Source organism: Canariomyces notabilis (assembly GCF_033297395.1).
Source record: "Canariomyces notabilis strain CBS 508.74 unplaced genomic scaffold N656scaffold_8, whole genome shotgun sequence".
In the NCBI taxonomy this organism is placed as follows: Eukaryota; Fungi; Ascomycota; class Sordariomycetes; order Sordariales; family Chaetomiaceae; genus Canariomyces; species Canariomyces notabilis.
The window spans coordinates 481514-495114 of NW_027041830.1; the positions used below are offsets into that span (position 1 = coordinate 481514).

The window sequence follows — 13601 nt, forward strand, 5'->3', positions numbered from 1 at the left end:
ACATGGATAAACTCGTTACTATATTTTGTATTTCTTGTCTGATAAATAAGGTAAGCGGAGAGTAAACTTTAAGCCATCGCATCACCATGTTGCTTGCCCCTGACAATATGTATCATCAAACTCGCTCAAATTGGATTACCTGCACTCGGGTGCAAAACGACCGTTAGTACTCCCCATAAGAACCCTTCATACAGTACATTCAATCATAACTCATAACTCAAACCGCCACCCGGCGAGCTTCCTCCTCCGCCAGTTCCCTCGCGAACTCCTCGTCGGCCTCGGTACGCAACATCTCGAGCGTCTCAGCCAGCTGTTCAATCTCCCTTTCCATCTCGAGCGCCTCTCTCTCTCTCTTGGAGAGCTTCTTCTCACTCTCCCCGTCATCATGACTAGAAGGCGGCTGGCCGGCGCCACTGCCTGGAGTTCGTGCTCGTGCCGTCTCCTCATGCTCCAACGCGATCGTTTCGTGCAGCTTGAGCAGCTCCGCCTCTTTCATGGCAATCTCGTTTCCGAGATCCAAGACGGCTTTGTACTTCTCCGCTGATGCTGCATGGGCATTGTCTTCTACGCCCTCGGCATCAGCGGGCCACGCCCCAGGGGCTGCCGAACCCGCTCCCGCTCCCGCTTCCGCTCCAGAATGGGCATGGGTATGATGAGGCCCGCCGTGGGGCCAGCCCCATGGGTTATTGCGGAACGCGTTGGCAAAGTCCATCATTCCCGGCGGGAACATCGGTGGCGGCGGCGGTCCATGCGGTCCATGCGGTCCATGCGGTCCATGATGTGGTGGCGGTGGTGGTGGCGGCGGGTGGGCGCCGAAAGCATGAGGCACCGGCGGGATACCAGGGAAGGGGAATGGACCGCTGCGGCGCTCCCGCCGCATGTCCCTGGCGGCCTGTCGCATCTCGCGCCGGACCTGCCTGCGCTCGCGCTTCTCCTGCTTGCGGCGCTGCCTCCTCTCTCGCCGGAGTTGCTTGCGCTGGCGCTTCTGCTCCTTCTTGAGGCTCTTCCATTGCCGCAGAAGCTCTTTAACTTCCTTGCGAAGCGTGGCTTGGTCAGTGGTGGCATTAGCAGGGTTGTTGTTCGATCCGGATTTCCGCGCCTGCTTGATCTGCTCTTTCACGCTCTTCACCTTCTCCTTAGTGATGCGTTGCTCGGGATGACGGAGGCATTCCTCGACGTATTTCTTCGTAATGTCCAGCTGCGAACCGCGCAAATCGTCATAATCTGGCAGAGAACCAACCGTCGATTCAGAGCAGGAGGACGATCGGGACGAGGTACTCGACGCGGAGCTCGATCGCGACCGGGGGCGTCCATGGGGAGGATGATGGGGATGAGGATGATGGTGTCCCCAGGGTCCACGGCCGCGTTCTGGCGGAGGAGGGCCTGAATCGCCCTCTGGCGGCGGCGGTGGCCCTTCACCCGGCGGTGGGGGAGTCCACCAGCGTCCTCTTCCCCACCCTGGATGGCCACCACGACCGCGTCCAGGCCCGCCCCAACCCCCACGGGGCCCGCAATGACCGGGGCCAAACGGCCATCCGCCAGGACCCCCGGGGCCAAAGCCCGCCCCGCAGCCGCCTCTGCGGCCGTGCATGGCAGAAAGGCCCCCGCCGCGGTGTCCCGGGTTGAACATGGGCATCCCATTGATACTGATCCCATTACTGTCCGCCACGATGCCGCCAATCCGAACTGACCCGGTGCGGCCGTCAGCGACAAAGCTATTCCCAATCGACACGCGGTCGTTCTCGACATTGATGCCGCCCCAGCGGAACCCACCGCGGCCCTCACCGCCCCGGCCTGCATGGGCGCCACGAGCGCCAGCGAGCCGTTCGAAGAAGCCGAACCGAGGACGGGAATTAGAGGGGCCGAGACCCGGCTCGGCCGCGTTCTGCTGGTCGAACGACTGGTCCCACGCACCAGGCATGTGTGGCTGTGGCTGTGGCTGTGGTTGCGGTTCCCGCTCGTCGAGGACGACGGGTGGGGGCGAGTTGACACGGATGGTGATGCTGCGCGGGGCGAAAAAGCCTTCGTTCCATTCGCGCACGGTGGCGTCGATATTCTGGCGTTGACGGGCAGCATCAGCATCGATGCCGGAGCGAATCTGGTCCAGCTGGGCTGCGGCATGGCTCCGGCTTGAAGCCTGCGAGCGGGCGTCATCGTTATTGTTGTTGTTGCTGTTATTGCCGCTCGGGACCGAGAGGCCCTCGGCGCGGAGCTTGCGGTCAATCACCTGCTCATTGCTGGCGGCCGAGTAGTGCGGCATTAGGTAGTTCACAAAGGTCTGCCAATCCTCCAGGCGGACATCACGCGCTGCTAGCTCGCCGGGATATGGTAGGCTTTCAGGTGTTGAGTCTTCTCGGAGGGTGATGGAGTGGATGATATGGGGCTGGTTGAGGATGAGAGGCGCTGAACGGCTCTCAAAGTATGCGGCAGCCGCCGAGCTGGCAGTCTCAACCTCACCGGCAAAGTTGGAGTGGTGGGAGCTTCGAGGAGTGAGAGGGGGCGTATATATCACATCGCCGTTTGTAGACGAGGTCGACTGGGTATCGATGGTATACGAGTCTCTGCGGGCAGGCGATGCAGCTCTGCCAGAGGTGGAATAGATGTCCGTCTCCGAGTAAGGCGGAGGCGGCACATCCTCAGGATGTGAGGGCATCGTGGGTGAAGTGTACTATACCGTACTGTACGGGGTTCTGAGACCTTGTGTGCCAAGTCTCGATATGAGAATGAGAGATAGTTGCGACGGAATTAATAGACGATGAAATGTCTGAAAGAACCACAGCACAAAGCACGGTGGATAGATGAGATGAGGGGCAAATGACATGGAAACTTGGGTGACACAGGTCTATTGAATGCGTGTGCATATAAGAGTCACAGGGACAGTGGCAGCCTAGCCTGGTGAAAGTGTAAGGCTTTCGTTCGCTCTAGCGGCCTCACATTTGACCCGAGCGTTGCTGGCGGCTCGGGAAGTCTGAAGATGCGCAGACGGCCAGAAGCTTAGCAACGACCCATGACAGGAGGTGGGCCTCCATTTGCAAACCACTGATCAAGCTACTTTAGCGAGTTCTTGTAGCGAATGCGATGGTACGGCTTGGCTGACATAGCCCCCCTTCTCTGGGCCCAACCCATTTGTTCCCACATCTTTGTTCTACGCAAGCCCCAGCTTGGCTTACGCGGCCTGATGAGGCTTGTATGGGGCACTGAGGGTTATCGAGTCCGCCCGTCGTCGCATGGCCGCGAACGAGTCTGCTGTTATTTCGAAGCCCGCGCAATGGCCACGACAGACTGTCTCGATCTTGGTCAGGCCCAGGAAAAGCGTGCTGGTATTCTCGAGCCCTTCAAATTGAGTTATCACTAATCAAGCTGCATCGAGAAGGCCAGATCCTCGGTTTTATAGTGGTCCGCCAGAATGCTGGCAATATGGTGCCGGGTTTGAGGCCCGCTGCAGCAGGTGTGAGCAAAACTTGCAACAATGCGGGGGATCATCAAAGACTCACAGATTGGTCAGGTAGACGTCGACAAGCTCAGGCGGGATATAGTCTGTAACCGTGTTCTCGACGACGATCGCGTCTACTTCGGGGCCATTGCCATAGCTCACGTATGTAGAAGGGTTCCCAAGCCATCCCCTCGAGACGTCGTATGAGGGATCCTCTGGGCAGAACTTGTACACTGGACTCAAAGCAATGACGGGTTTCAGGTATTCGTGCGCAACTTGAGCAGCGATGCAGCAGCCGCTATCCACGAGTAACCCGCCATTTTGATACACAGCTTTGGCACCAAGTATGACCTTGTTCACCCTGGGTATATAAGCCATCAGACCGTTACTCGAGAGACTTATGGTGTTTACTCCGGCCGCGCTGAGCTTCTTTCGTAGTGTGGCATAGGGGGCGTCACTGGTCCCGTTGGTGAAAGGCTCGAGGCCGGCGATAAACAGGGTAAAACGTCGTCTGGATGCTGCCTTGATCAGGAACCTCTCCACAGTTTTGGAAGGTTGATACGCCAGGACAAAGTCGCCTGGATGGATCTGAATGTCGGCAAAACTGGCGATCTGGTCATCGGCCTGGCCAATCTCGTCCATGATTTCCTCGATTCCGTCCATGACCTCGGAACGTAGCGTATGAACGCTGGTGGGCTGCGTTGCCTGAGACAGCGGGGTGGAGCCTCCCGTCATGGGTGAGCCGTCTGGCTCTGCCACCGACAGCAGGTTGAACATGGACTTGGAGACTTGCAAACCCGCGGTTGACGTGAGAACTGCGGGAGAGGGCCGGATGGGGATTGTCGCTTGTCTCTGTAGGGGTGGCGCAGGTGGTGCGCTCGGAGTTAGGCTCTGGATGTCGGAGGCGGCTTCGCTTGCCAAATCGTCCACATTGTTCCTGTCTTCACTCGCCTCATCCCGAATGAGGCCCAATACCCGCCTCACAATGTTGCCAATCACAGGCTCATGGGGGGCAGCCCGAGCCAGCCTTGACCCCGCACTTTGGATTTGTGAAAGGAGCTGGTCAACATCCTGCCATCTTGCCTTTGCGACAACCTGGCGGAGGATATGTGCAGTTGCCTGAGCGCACTCGTCGCCTTTGACCTGTCTCCTTTTAAGAAGGCTGACATAGAGGCGAGGTTAGCTTGCTGTAAGACACAGGTGGATTATGAGTGAGACCTACAAGATCAATGCTTCGATCGAGGCCTCTAGGGATTGTCCCTTGAGCGACTTTACCAGCTTCTCCAAACTTGGTGTGTGCGTTGCTTGTGAAGGCGCCATGGCTTCGCTTTGTTGTCTTATGATCGTGACGAGAAACGGAGGGAAGTGTCGGAAGCCGGTCTGAAGGACCCCGCCTCAAGAGCGATGATGGCAAACGTCGGGAGTTGCTCTCAGTTTTAGAGAGGTCACTAGGAAGGAGAACACTTCGTGTTTCTTTGTCAGGCTGGTACAAGGCAGTATCTTCGAATTGGCTTGATTTGGTTGACAATGAGTCAACGACCAATTGGAGCCCTTCCACACGGAAAATAATTGTACTGTGTACGTTACGTTTCGAGTAGGTACCGGACGTGTAGAACTGCAGACACATGCAAAGTGGGGCATGATGATTGCCCCGCAGCGCGCACCCCACGACCCGGCTGGCCGGCTAAACTCCGGGACTGAGGTTGTAGCGGGTCCAGAGCCTTGTTCTGGATGCGATTAGCCGATAAATTTTGGGTTTACTGATTTCAGAAAATCCCAGGAAGAGGTGCGATTTGATAAAACAACAAGAGAACCGGCGATTGTTCTTGTGAGGTGCTTGATTTTACTCCAAGCCTCTCTTTCAAGTCGAATCATTACCGAGTACCCCCTACAAATTCATCGTATCCCACAATTCATCCATCAGCCACGCCGCAAAAACAATGGTGGCCGACGACAATGTCGACATTGTCGACAAGAAGTTGAAGAAGGAAAAGAAGAGCAAGGATAAATTAGAAAAGAAGGATAAGAAAGATAAAAAAGATAAAAAGCGCAGCGAGAACGACGGTATCCACAAGGAGAAAAAGGATAAGAAGAAGGAAAAGGCAAAGCAAGAAAAGCTTGCGCGGGTGCTCGATGCCCACCTCCAAGCCGATGCCGCCAAATCCGAGGTGAAGGACGAGGATATCAAGGTTGAGGACCAAAAGATCAAGGCTAAGAACCAGGATATCAAGGTTACAGACCTGGATATTAAGGACGAGAAGAAGATCAAAATCGACCCGGAAGACTTGATCAAGCCCGCCGAGGAGCTTGTTCCCTTTGCGCTGCCGCTTGCCGACGAAAAGACTCACAAAAAGATCTACAAGTTGATCAAGAAAGGTACGGCAGCCTCGCCCAACTTTTCGACTTGTTCGCAAGCCAGAGCTAACTGATCGTCTCTCATCCACAGGCGCCAAGCTCAAGTCGATCCACCGCGGCGTCAAAGAATGCGAAAAGGCCATCAAGAAGTGCCCGCCCAAGACGGCCGCGTCGGCCGCCACCAGCGACGCGCCGGGCCTGGTCATCATCGCCGGCGACATCTCCCCGATGGACGTCATCATGCACTTCCCCATCCTGTGCGAGGAGCACGGCGTGCCCTACCTGTACGTGCGCTCACGCGCGGACCTGGGCGTGGCGGCGTGCACCAAGCGCGCCACCAGCGTCGTCATGCTCAAACCCGAGGGCAAGAAGACCAACAACAACAACAATAACGACGACAAAAAAAAGAAGGACAAGAAGAAGAGCGATGATGCCGTGATGGAGGTGGACGCGGACAACGAGGACGGCGGCGACAAAAAGGTCAGCGCCGAGGAATACCTCGAGTCCTGGAAGGAGCTGGTCAAGGTGGCCGAGAAGCAGTGGAAGATCCAGGTACAGCCGTGGGTCAAGGGCGTGCACCCGCTGCAGATTGCCGAGAGGGAGAAGTCGAGACAGCAGAGCAGCCGCTACTGAAGGAGGAGTGAGGCGGAACGTGTGCTGGGGACAGTTTCTCCGGCTACAGGTTACAGGGCAGACAAAGACCATCCACGAGTTGCGTGGGATGTCGATGGGGTTGTTCGCCCTAAGTCGTCGAAGAATTTCCTCCCTTCTTATAGCGCTGCCATATCTCTCCCGGTTTGGCCTGGGACACGTGCTCGTCAACCATTCGGAGGTTGTCACTCGACAAGCGTTTGTTAATTCGGTGAGCTGGGATTCTACTCCTGGTTGGCTTAGGGTTCCTCTTGTGTAGACGGATGGCGTTGAGAGGGGTTTGGCTCTTTGCATGGAACCAGGGATGTGGTAAAAATGGGTCTTCCCGTTTGTATGTATTCAAATTGAGAGTTTTGCTACGTGTCTCATTGGGAACGCGCTTCGTCTTTGCGTCTTCCTCGCTGCCGTATGCTACCAAGCACTGGACAGGACACCCGTAAGTCAAATGAAGAAACGTGGTATTAACCTCTTTAGATTCACATGCTAACGTCGAGATAGGATACAGCTAAGGAAAGAATAAGGATCGACACCGCCCACTCTGGCCCGAGTTTCCTCTCTTCAGGAGCGAGTCGACGCAGTCAGAAGTTCGTTCCCCCCAATTCCCATTCCCAATCTCTCAGATTCACTCCGACCGGAATGCACTCCGGCTCAGTGGTGTGCCCGAGCTGGTGCTAGTGCTGTAATACTTGTTAGCACAAAGGTCTAGAGATTCCTGAGGCAGGAGCACGAAGTCTCAACTCACAATTCAAACGGGTTGGTGCGAGTTCCCCACCAAGTCATAAACATGGAAAGGCCGACAGTCTCGAACAGCTTCGCCAGCAGGTTGACACCGACCGTCTCAAAGGGGCGCTTCTCGATAAGGAGCTGGCTGATGAACTGTTACAAAGATTCAGCGTCAGCAACGCGCTCCACAGTTTAAGTCTCAAGGGGCAAATCACATACAGTAGGAGCGCTGGTGGCCGCAAAGATCAGACCGCCGAGGTAGGCGGCGCCCTTGTAGCTGAGGGTTCCGGTGGCGTTGATGAGGGCGCCGACACCGTATGACTGGAGCGCCGAGCCCAGGAAGGCGGTGCCCCACGCCACCGCGGCGCCGGTGGCTTCCCGCGACCTGATGAACTCCTCCTTGCTGTCGGCGGTCTTTGCGCGCTGGTATGTCTGACCAAAGAGAGGCGAGAGGACGGCGAGCTCGGCCGTGTGGTTGAAGATGGTGCCGAGGGCGATAGCCGAGGGCTTGACGGCGGGGAGGTCTGTGAGGTAGATGTTAGTTGCGTGCCTTGTGTAGCTCCGGCAATGGAGTTTGTGAATTGGTTCTCTGGCAGTTCCCATTCCCAGGTGCGCGCGGCTCGAATTCTCAAGGCTCTCAGGCTCAGCTTCAGACTGGAACTTCCTGCGCTCTGAGATGCCGCCATTGGTGCTTTGATCCCAATTGCGTCGGGTAAGATCCCGTGTAGCCAAGTTGCCTCAAATCTAGCTCAAAGCCATGAGATCCGAAGAGGAATGAACCTCGAGGAGATGAGAATTGCGCTTCTCTGGAAGGGCAACGCTAGGAAACCGGAGGGGGGAACATTGGGGATATATGATTCATGCTGGGAAAGGGTTCACTGACATTGCAGAGACATGTTGCTGGGCGGTTTACTGAAACTAAAAATCGGTTCGGATGTGAGATTGGAGTGATTTGGGTTGATTCCGCGATGAAGTGATTCGTCGTAGTTTTTCTGGCGTGAGATCTGCAGATTGAGGAAAGGCAAGTGGCATGCGAGAGGGAGGTGGCGGGCTTATAACAGAATGGGTGGTCCCCTGGACTGCCGTTGTGCGTCACCAATTCCTTAGCAAGAGAGACGGGCGACACCTCAAAACCTCCACTTTACATGCCCACCTGAGCAGTAAGCCTATGGAAGCTGTCCACTTTGCGCTGCCCCTATACATCATCACATCGTAGCTTCCCCAGGCCGACGCCTTTGAGGAGCCTGCACCATGACGTCACCACATTGATTTGCCTGGCAGTGGATGCCCCACTTGAGGATCAAGCGTGGTTTACCGTTTGGGGGCTTGTTGGCGGGGGCCTCGCTGGAAGTACCTACCCGTGCTACCTAAACTTGCACTCTGGACCGACAGATGCCGCTGTTAGAGAGCATGGCGGCTTTGGAGTAGTGTAGATTGGAGTCTAAACGCTTCCTAGAGTCGTTATGTTTCTGTCCCAATGGCTGGTGGCATCTAACGGAGCCAGGACTGTATGTAGCTTGACGGTTGGGGCCCACACTGCCCCAACCGTTACATCCATCTGTGTCCCTCTACACAGAATGCCTTGATTAGGAACAAGAGTCTCTTTGGCAATTCACCATTCATATCCATTCGAACTTGCTTGTAATTTCAAACTTTCCAATCCTTGACCAGTTTAGTGTAAGCCGTTGAGGAGCAGCAACAAGTAAGGTGACTGACTGACAGGCAAAACGGCATGGGGGAATTGAACTGGGTTAGGGTTAGCAATGCGGCGCCCACCGCGGTGACGTATTGGTAGCCCGCCCTGGAAAGCCCTGCAGAGGCAGAAGCTCGATCGAGCCCCTGAACACAACAACAATCTCACAGGGACGGATGCGGAGTATATTACGACAATGATATAGTGTATGTAGTGTGCCAACACCTCGCGCCCTGTCTCTCCTTTGTCCATCCCCAAGCTAAGATCTAAAACGACATGGAAGAATGGCCCTGAAAACAGACAGCGCTCCAAAAGAACTCCCTCGCAATAATACTCGTCGCTTCCCACGCGCGTCGTTAATTCGCTATGTAAACAGTTGCACCTTTTATAATGCTGCTCCCCCAAGAAACAGACGAACAAAACAACGTTCGACGCGGATAACACTACCTCGCCGCAAAGCTCCTTCAAGCCATATGCTGACCGTCCTCGCCCCCGCGCAGGGCCAGGAGCGCGCGGACATCAGAGACGTACTGAAGCCCTTCTAGGAAGGGTATCAAATACATCAGGTCACTATCGGTTGGGTCGCTAATCCAACCCTGTATGGGAATCGCATTATCTAGGTAGCCAAGCAATATTAGCAAAGGTGGAGCGGCCGAGAGCCTCTCGAGGAGTGACTGACCTTGGTGGAACATGTAGCTCAGCGGGCTATTATCCAGTATCATGACCTTGCTCAGGTCAGGTTCAACCGAGCTAAGGTCCTTGATGAAAGCGCCATGGCGGAAGGTGCAGTGCTGGCGGTAGTACCTCGCCGAGAAGTACTTCCGGTCGGCCTCGAGCCAGTCAATGACCGGGTCGGCGTATTCCTGAACCGACGCCGTAAAGACGACGAGATTGTACCACTTGCTAACTCGACGCAGAAACTCGTCACAGTGCGGCCGCTTGTGCACGTAGTAGAGGATCGGGTGCTGTGGCCCGATACTGGCCTGCCCGCCAACACCGACGTATGTCGTGTTGAGTCGTACCTCGACCATGTGGCCCGAGCTCATCCGTCCACCTTTGGACATGCTGTGTATTAGCGTCTCGTCTAGGTCTAGGATCAGTGTCTTTTGGTGTTTGATGCCGGCCACGTCAGGAGTGTTGATGTAGGACGGCTGGCGTCGGGGGATGAGGGGCCGTGGCGGAGCCGGTGTCTTGGGGTACTTTGTAAGCGCAGCGACAGGAGAAGTTGGAGACTTCAACTGCGCCGAAATATCCTTTGTGCCGTCACCGGAACCCCCATTCCCTCGAGCACCCGTCGATTTTGCTTTTCTGTGTTTTCGTTCTCGCAGGGCCTCGTCAGAGTGGAGTTTTATTTTTATCGACCGCCGCGCCGGCGCAATCTCATCGGTATCTCGGAGCGACTTTGAGCGCGAGTGCTTTCCACTAGCGTCTGGTCCGCTACCCTGACCTTTACGGTCTGGGTCCGACTCGGATTCAGAGGACAACCCAGACGACGACGACCCGCTGGAGCGAGCCAATCGAGCTGCCTTACTCCCGCTGCGATTTCCCTTGCCGGCCGCGCCATCCAAGCCTCGGCGGTGTTTCTCGGACGAAGCCAGGTGTTCGTGGTAATCCAGAGCCATCCGCTTAGGGTTGCCTCCATAAAAACCGAAGAGTCTCCTCAGTTGGAGCAATGGCGCAAAATTACCGTTCGTGTCGCAGAGGCAGGCGAAGAGATAGACGCCTGGCGCCGCTAATGTGGACAGCACCCACCGTATCGAGTCGACAAAGGCGTTTGCGATGCGTTTGGGGTAGAGCACCCACGCAGCACCCCGCGGGCTGGGATCCTTGGCCTCGGGCTGAGCTATCAGCGGTGTCGACTCGCCTATCGCATAATCGTCGCCGTGGTTGTCGGTGGGTGCGGCATCGAGAGGAAAATTGTCGGGCTCTGCCGTCAATCCTTCTTTCTCGCTAGTGTCTGGCAGGGCATTGTCAACCTGGCTCCCTCGCGATCCGTCCGTTTCTGAGCTGACCGCCAAGCCTATGGCGCTAAGAGAGTTTGTTCTCGTTGGTGCTGGACTTGGCGGAGGGGACACTCTGGCCGAGATGATGTTGAGAGAGTTCATCTTGCCGCGGGCACCGAGAGAGCCATGAAGGACGAATGCGACAGCGTCCAGGGGCAAGCTCGAGTTTGTTTGAGACGGTCGGCTTGGGCCTACCAGGGAGCAAGATGTCAGATTTGGCCAGACAGAGGCCACGCGGCCAAGAAGCAAGTGCTATGCGCCCAGCACACTGGACTCTGTTGTTGTTGGACAATTGTTTGTGTATGTGTGTTTATGCGTGTGCTTTGCGCAGGACCACTCGGGGCAGTGATACTCGGGCGAAGACGGCAGTGCCGAGAAAATGGTGAGGTCCAGAAGCGCGGATGTCGGTAATAGCCACAGCAGGGTCGTGTTAAAGGTCAGATGAGACGGTCGATGTCATTGGGCCTTGGTGCCGTTTGGATTTGTTTGAAAGCTGCGTTTTGACCTTCGTCTACGAGGTAAGGCAACAACGATGAGGGAGGGGCGGAAAAAAGGCATTCGACAAGAGAGGGCCAAGTCGCAATGCCGTGGTCTCCTCACATTGCTCTGCTAAAGAATGAGAGGAACGACCGATGAACCCAACCCGTCAATTGTGCCGGTGCGGCCACTGCGAAGAAAAACGCGGCGCTAGTGGAGAGGTTCATCAACTGTCCCCAGCTTTGCCCAACGAAAAGAACCCTGTCGCAGCGCCCATCGCCTTCACGTGCCGCTCCCAACGCAGTGACAACCAGATCCGGGCCGGGAGCCACTGCGTCTCCGCACAGCCCCACCAGTGCCTTGGCGCTTTCCTCACAGCAGCTTCAACCCACGACGCTCGCCAACCCGGGACATCACTCTGAGAAAGGAAAGCTCCGACCGGGTTAGAGCAACTGCACATCCATCTCGTGCATCCAAATGCTCCCAACCTTGGTTCTGTGAGACGCCATCTCCGATCATGCCTGGGAACTTGTTTATAGGACTGTTGATTACTTGCTTGGCTGCGACTCTGCGAGTGATCAACTTACACACCTCCTGGATTTGATTCACTCGCTGTTACCTGGAAAGCTACTCTGGGATACCAAAAGGGAGGACAATATTGGAGAAGCCACTAGGTACTTCATGTCTTCCTGGCGAAATGTTGATAGGCTGTGGTTCACAAGGCAGGCTTAGGTAAACCAGAATTTCGAACTCAAGAATGTCATGCTCGTACATGGTGCCGGGTACTTGACTTAGCTAATTAGAGAGTGTACAATACGTCGGTACGACCCTCGCTATGTCGGACATAGATGCCTTCTAGCCGTCTTTTAACACACCGTAGTCCTTCAAGTACAAACTTCGGCCAAGCAAGCAAGGCCAGAGTTTCAAATGGCTTTCTCATGGAACTCTTGAAGCTCGGATCATATCAGTAATTGTTAGGCCGCGACTACCAGGTGCGGTCTCAGGGCATCCGCGAAGTATGGCGAGAAGAACATAAGGGGCCTACCAGATTCTGCGAGGCGCTGACTTGTGGCTGTCTCTTTGGCAGACGTATTTTCAATGGGGTTGAGAAGAGGAGGCCCCCCTGTGAGGTTCCCTCGGCCTCAGGGCCGGGTGCTGCTTGGTTGGCGTCTTGTACCCTTTGCTCGTAGCCCTGAGCTTCACCTTGACCAGTTCATGTCAGCCTTAGTTCCTGCCTGGCTAGTATGATAACAGACACAAGCTCTCCCAATGCCGTCCGGGAACAACGGTCAACTGCAGACAAATCGAAGAGGTCTATCGTCTTCGGTCAGTGGTCGATTGTACAGGTTCGTCTATTGATCACACATTGCCGTTCCGGGCTCCTCATCATAAATACACGCCCCTTACTCCTCTCCGCCACCCAGCTCAGCCCGACCCGCCTTCGAATTGAGGTACTCGTTCCTGCAATTTGTTAACTTTGCTCTTTGCGGTTCAACGGAAAGCGGCTTACCGTTCGATAGCCCACTTCATCACATAGTAGCCGGCGATCATGGGAGGGGCCCAGTAGAGGACTTGTTGGCTAAAGCGCCTCCACGTGTTGAAAATGGCATCGTGCGCAGCGCCGGCAAGGGGGTACTGGCGGTTCGGGGCAAGGCCGTACGAGATGATGCCCCTCTGCTTCATGCCACCTGTTGGACGATATCCCAAGTTAGCAAGAGTTTCTTTCAAATATCATGACCCAATGCCGCCGCCATCATGCCCGTTCTTCCGTGCTGGGTATTCCACCTCTTGCTCCCGGCTCAATAGGCTTATGTCGACTGTTCCCTTCCCCTTTGATTGGGTTCGTAGGTCACTCACCAAAGTTGCCCCAGTTGCCGAGGAAGCTGTAGAACCGTTAACGAGGATCTCTACGAGGATTGGGAAGCGCAATGGGCGCCGAACGGGCTGGCATTCTGAGGCCCGGGAAAACCCGCATCTGGGGAGAGGGACTGACTTGTTATGCTTGCCGATGGGCGCGCCGCCGCCGCCGCCCCTGAGAACCTGAGTCGGGCGCATCTTGAAGGTTCGAGGCAGACACGTGAGATTGGTCGGTCAATTGTTGCAGCAAGGTTGGAAGGTTGGACTAGCTCACGGCCGGTTTGCAGTCGGAACTCGAAAATGGGTCGGGCAAGTCGTGAGAGCAACACTCAATGCGGTTTAGTGCACGGTTAGTAACTCAGCGGTTAGCGTCGTAGAAAACGCTTCTGCGCCCGGACCTCTTCGTGGC

At 55.8% G+C, this 13601-nt stretch overlaps 5 protein-coding genes across 5 annotated transcripts; 1 reads left to right on the top strand and 4 right to left on the bottom strand.

Annotated features, from left to right (window-relative positions):
* Positions 1–2: 2 nt before the first annotated feature.
* Positions 3–3072, bottom strand: N656DRAFT_621231 (uncharacterized protein). Its single transcript, XM_064810342.1, has one exon. The coding sequence runs from the start codon at positions 2651–2653 to the stop codon at positions 218–220; it is 2436 nt and encodes an 811-aa protein (XP_064671067.1). The 5' UTR covers positions 2654–3072; the 3' UTR covers positions 3–217.
* N656DRAFT_623658 (translation initiation factor eIF2b-like protein) lies at positions 3003–5166 on the bottom strand. The gene is made up of 4 exons (XM_064810343.1): positions 4656–5166; positions 4385–4595; positions 3495–4285; positions 3003–3439 (listed from the first exon to the last, which is right to left on the bottom strand). Exons 1-4 carry the CDS (start codon positions 4751–4753, stop codon positions 3352–3354), a joined length of 1188 nt encoding a protein of 395 aa, XP_064671068.1. The 5' UTR covers positions 4754–5166; the 3' UTR covers positions 3003–3351.
* Positions 5167–5281: 115 nt separating this feature from the next.
* Positions 5282–6421, top strand: N656DRAFT_828570 (L30e-like protein; the record flags this gene model as incomplete). The annotated part of the gene is made up of 2 exons (XM_064818541.1): positions 5282–5809; positions 5880–6421. Exons 1-2 carry the CDS (start codon positions 5374–5376, stop codon positions 6419–6421), a joined length of 978 nt encoding a protein of 325 aa, XP_064671069.1. The 5' UTR covers positions 5282–5373.
* Positions 6422–7061: 640 nt separating this feature from the next.
* N656DRAFT_797369 (uncharacterized protein) lies at positions 7062–10960 on the bottom strand (the record flags this gene model as incomplete). Its single annotated transcript, XM_064817628.1, has 5 exons — positions 7062–7116; positions 7182–7315; positions 7382–7686; positions 9337–9471; positions 9535–10960. The coding sequence occupies 5 exons, from the start codon at positions 10958–10960 to the stop codon at positions 7062–7064; spliced, it is 2055 nt and encodes a 684-aa protein (XP_064671070.1).
* A 1442-nt stretch (positions 10961–12402) lies between these two features.
* Positions 12403–13449, bottom strand: N656DRAFT_778281 (UcrQ-domain-containing protein). Its single transcript, XM_064814979.1, has 4 exons — positions 13329–13449; positions 13193–13218; positions 12846–13023; positions 12403–12796 (listed from the first exon to the last, which is right to left on the bottom strand). Exons 1-4 carry the CDS (start codon positions 13388–13390, stop codon positions 12739–12741), a joined length of 324 nt encoding a protein of 107 aa, XP_064671071.1. The 5' UTR covers positions 13391–13449; the 3' UTR covers positions 12403–12738.
* Positions 13450–13601: the final 152 nt, after the last annotated feature.

Coding starts and splice junctions, on each gene's coding strand:
- N656DRAFT_621231 (XM_064810342.1), bottom strand. CDS start 2,653: ATGCCCTCACATCCTGAGGATGTGCCGCCTCCGCCTTACTCGGAGACG.
- N656DRAFT_623658 (XM_064810343.1), bottom strand. CDS start 4,753: ATGGCGCCTTCACAAGCAACGCACACACCAAGTTTGGAGAAGCTGGTA. Junction 4,286..4,384: donor TGGGCCTCATTCGGGATGAG/GCGAGTGAAGAC, acceptor CCACCCCTACAG/AGACAAGCGACAATCCCCAT. Junction 3,440..3,494: donor GACGTCTACCTGACCAATCT/GTGAGTCTTTGA, acceptor CACCTGCTGCAG/CGGGCCTCAAACCCGGCACC.
- N656DRAFT_778281 (XM_064814979.1), bottom strand. CDS start 13,390: ATGCGCCCGACTCAGGTTCTCAGGGGCGGCGGCGGCGGCGCGCCCATC. Junction 13,219..13,328: donor CCCATCGGCAAGCATAACAA/GTCAGTCCCTCT, acceptor ACGGTTCTACAG/CTTCCTCGGCAACTGGGGCA. Junction 12,797..12,845: donor ATGAAGTGGGCTATCGAACG/GTAAGCCGCTTT, acceptor AACAAATTGCAG/GAACGAGTACCTCAATTCGA.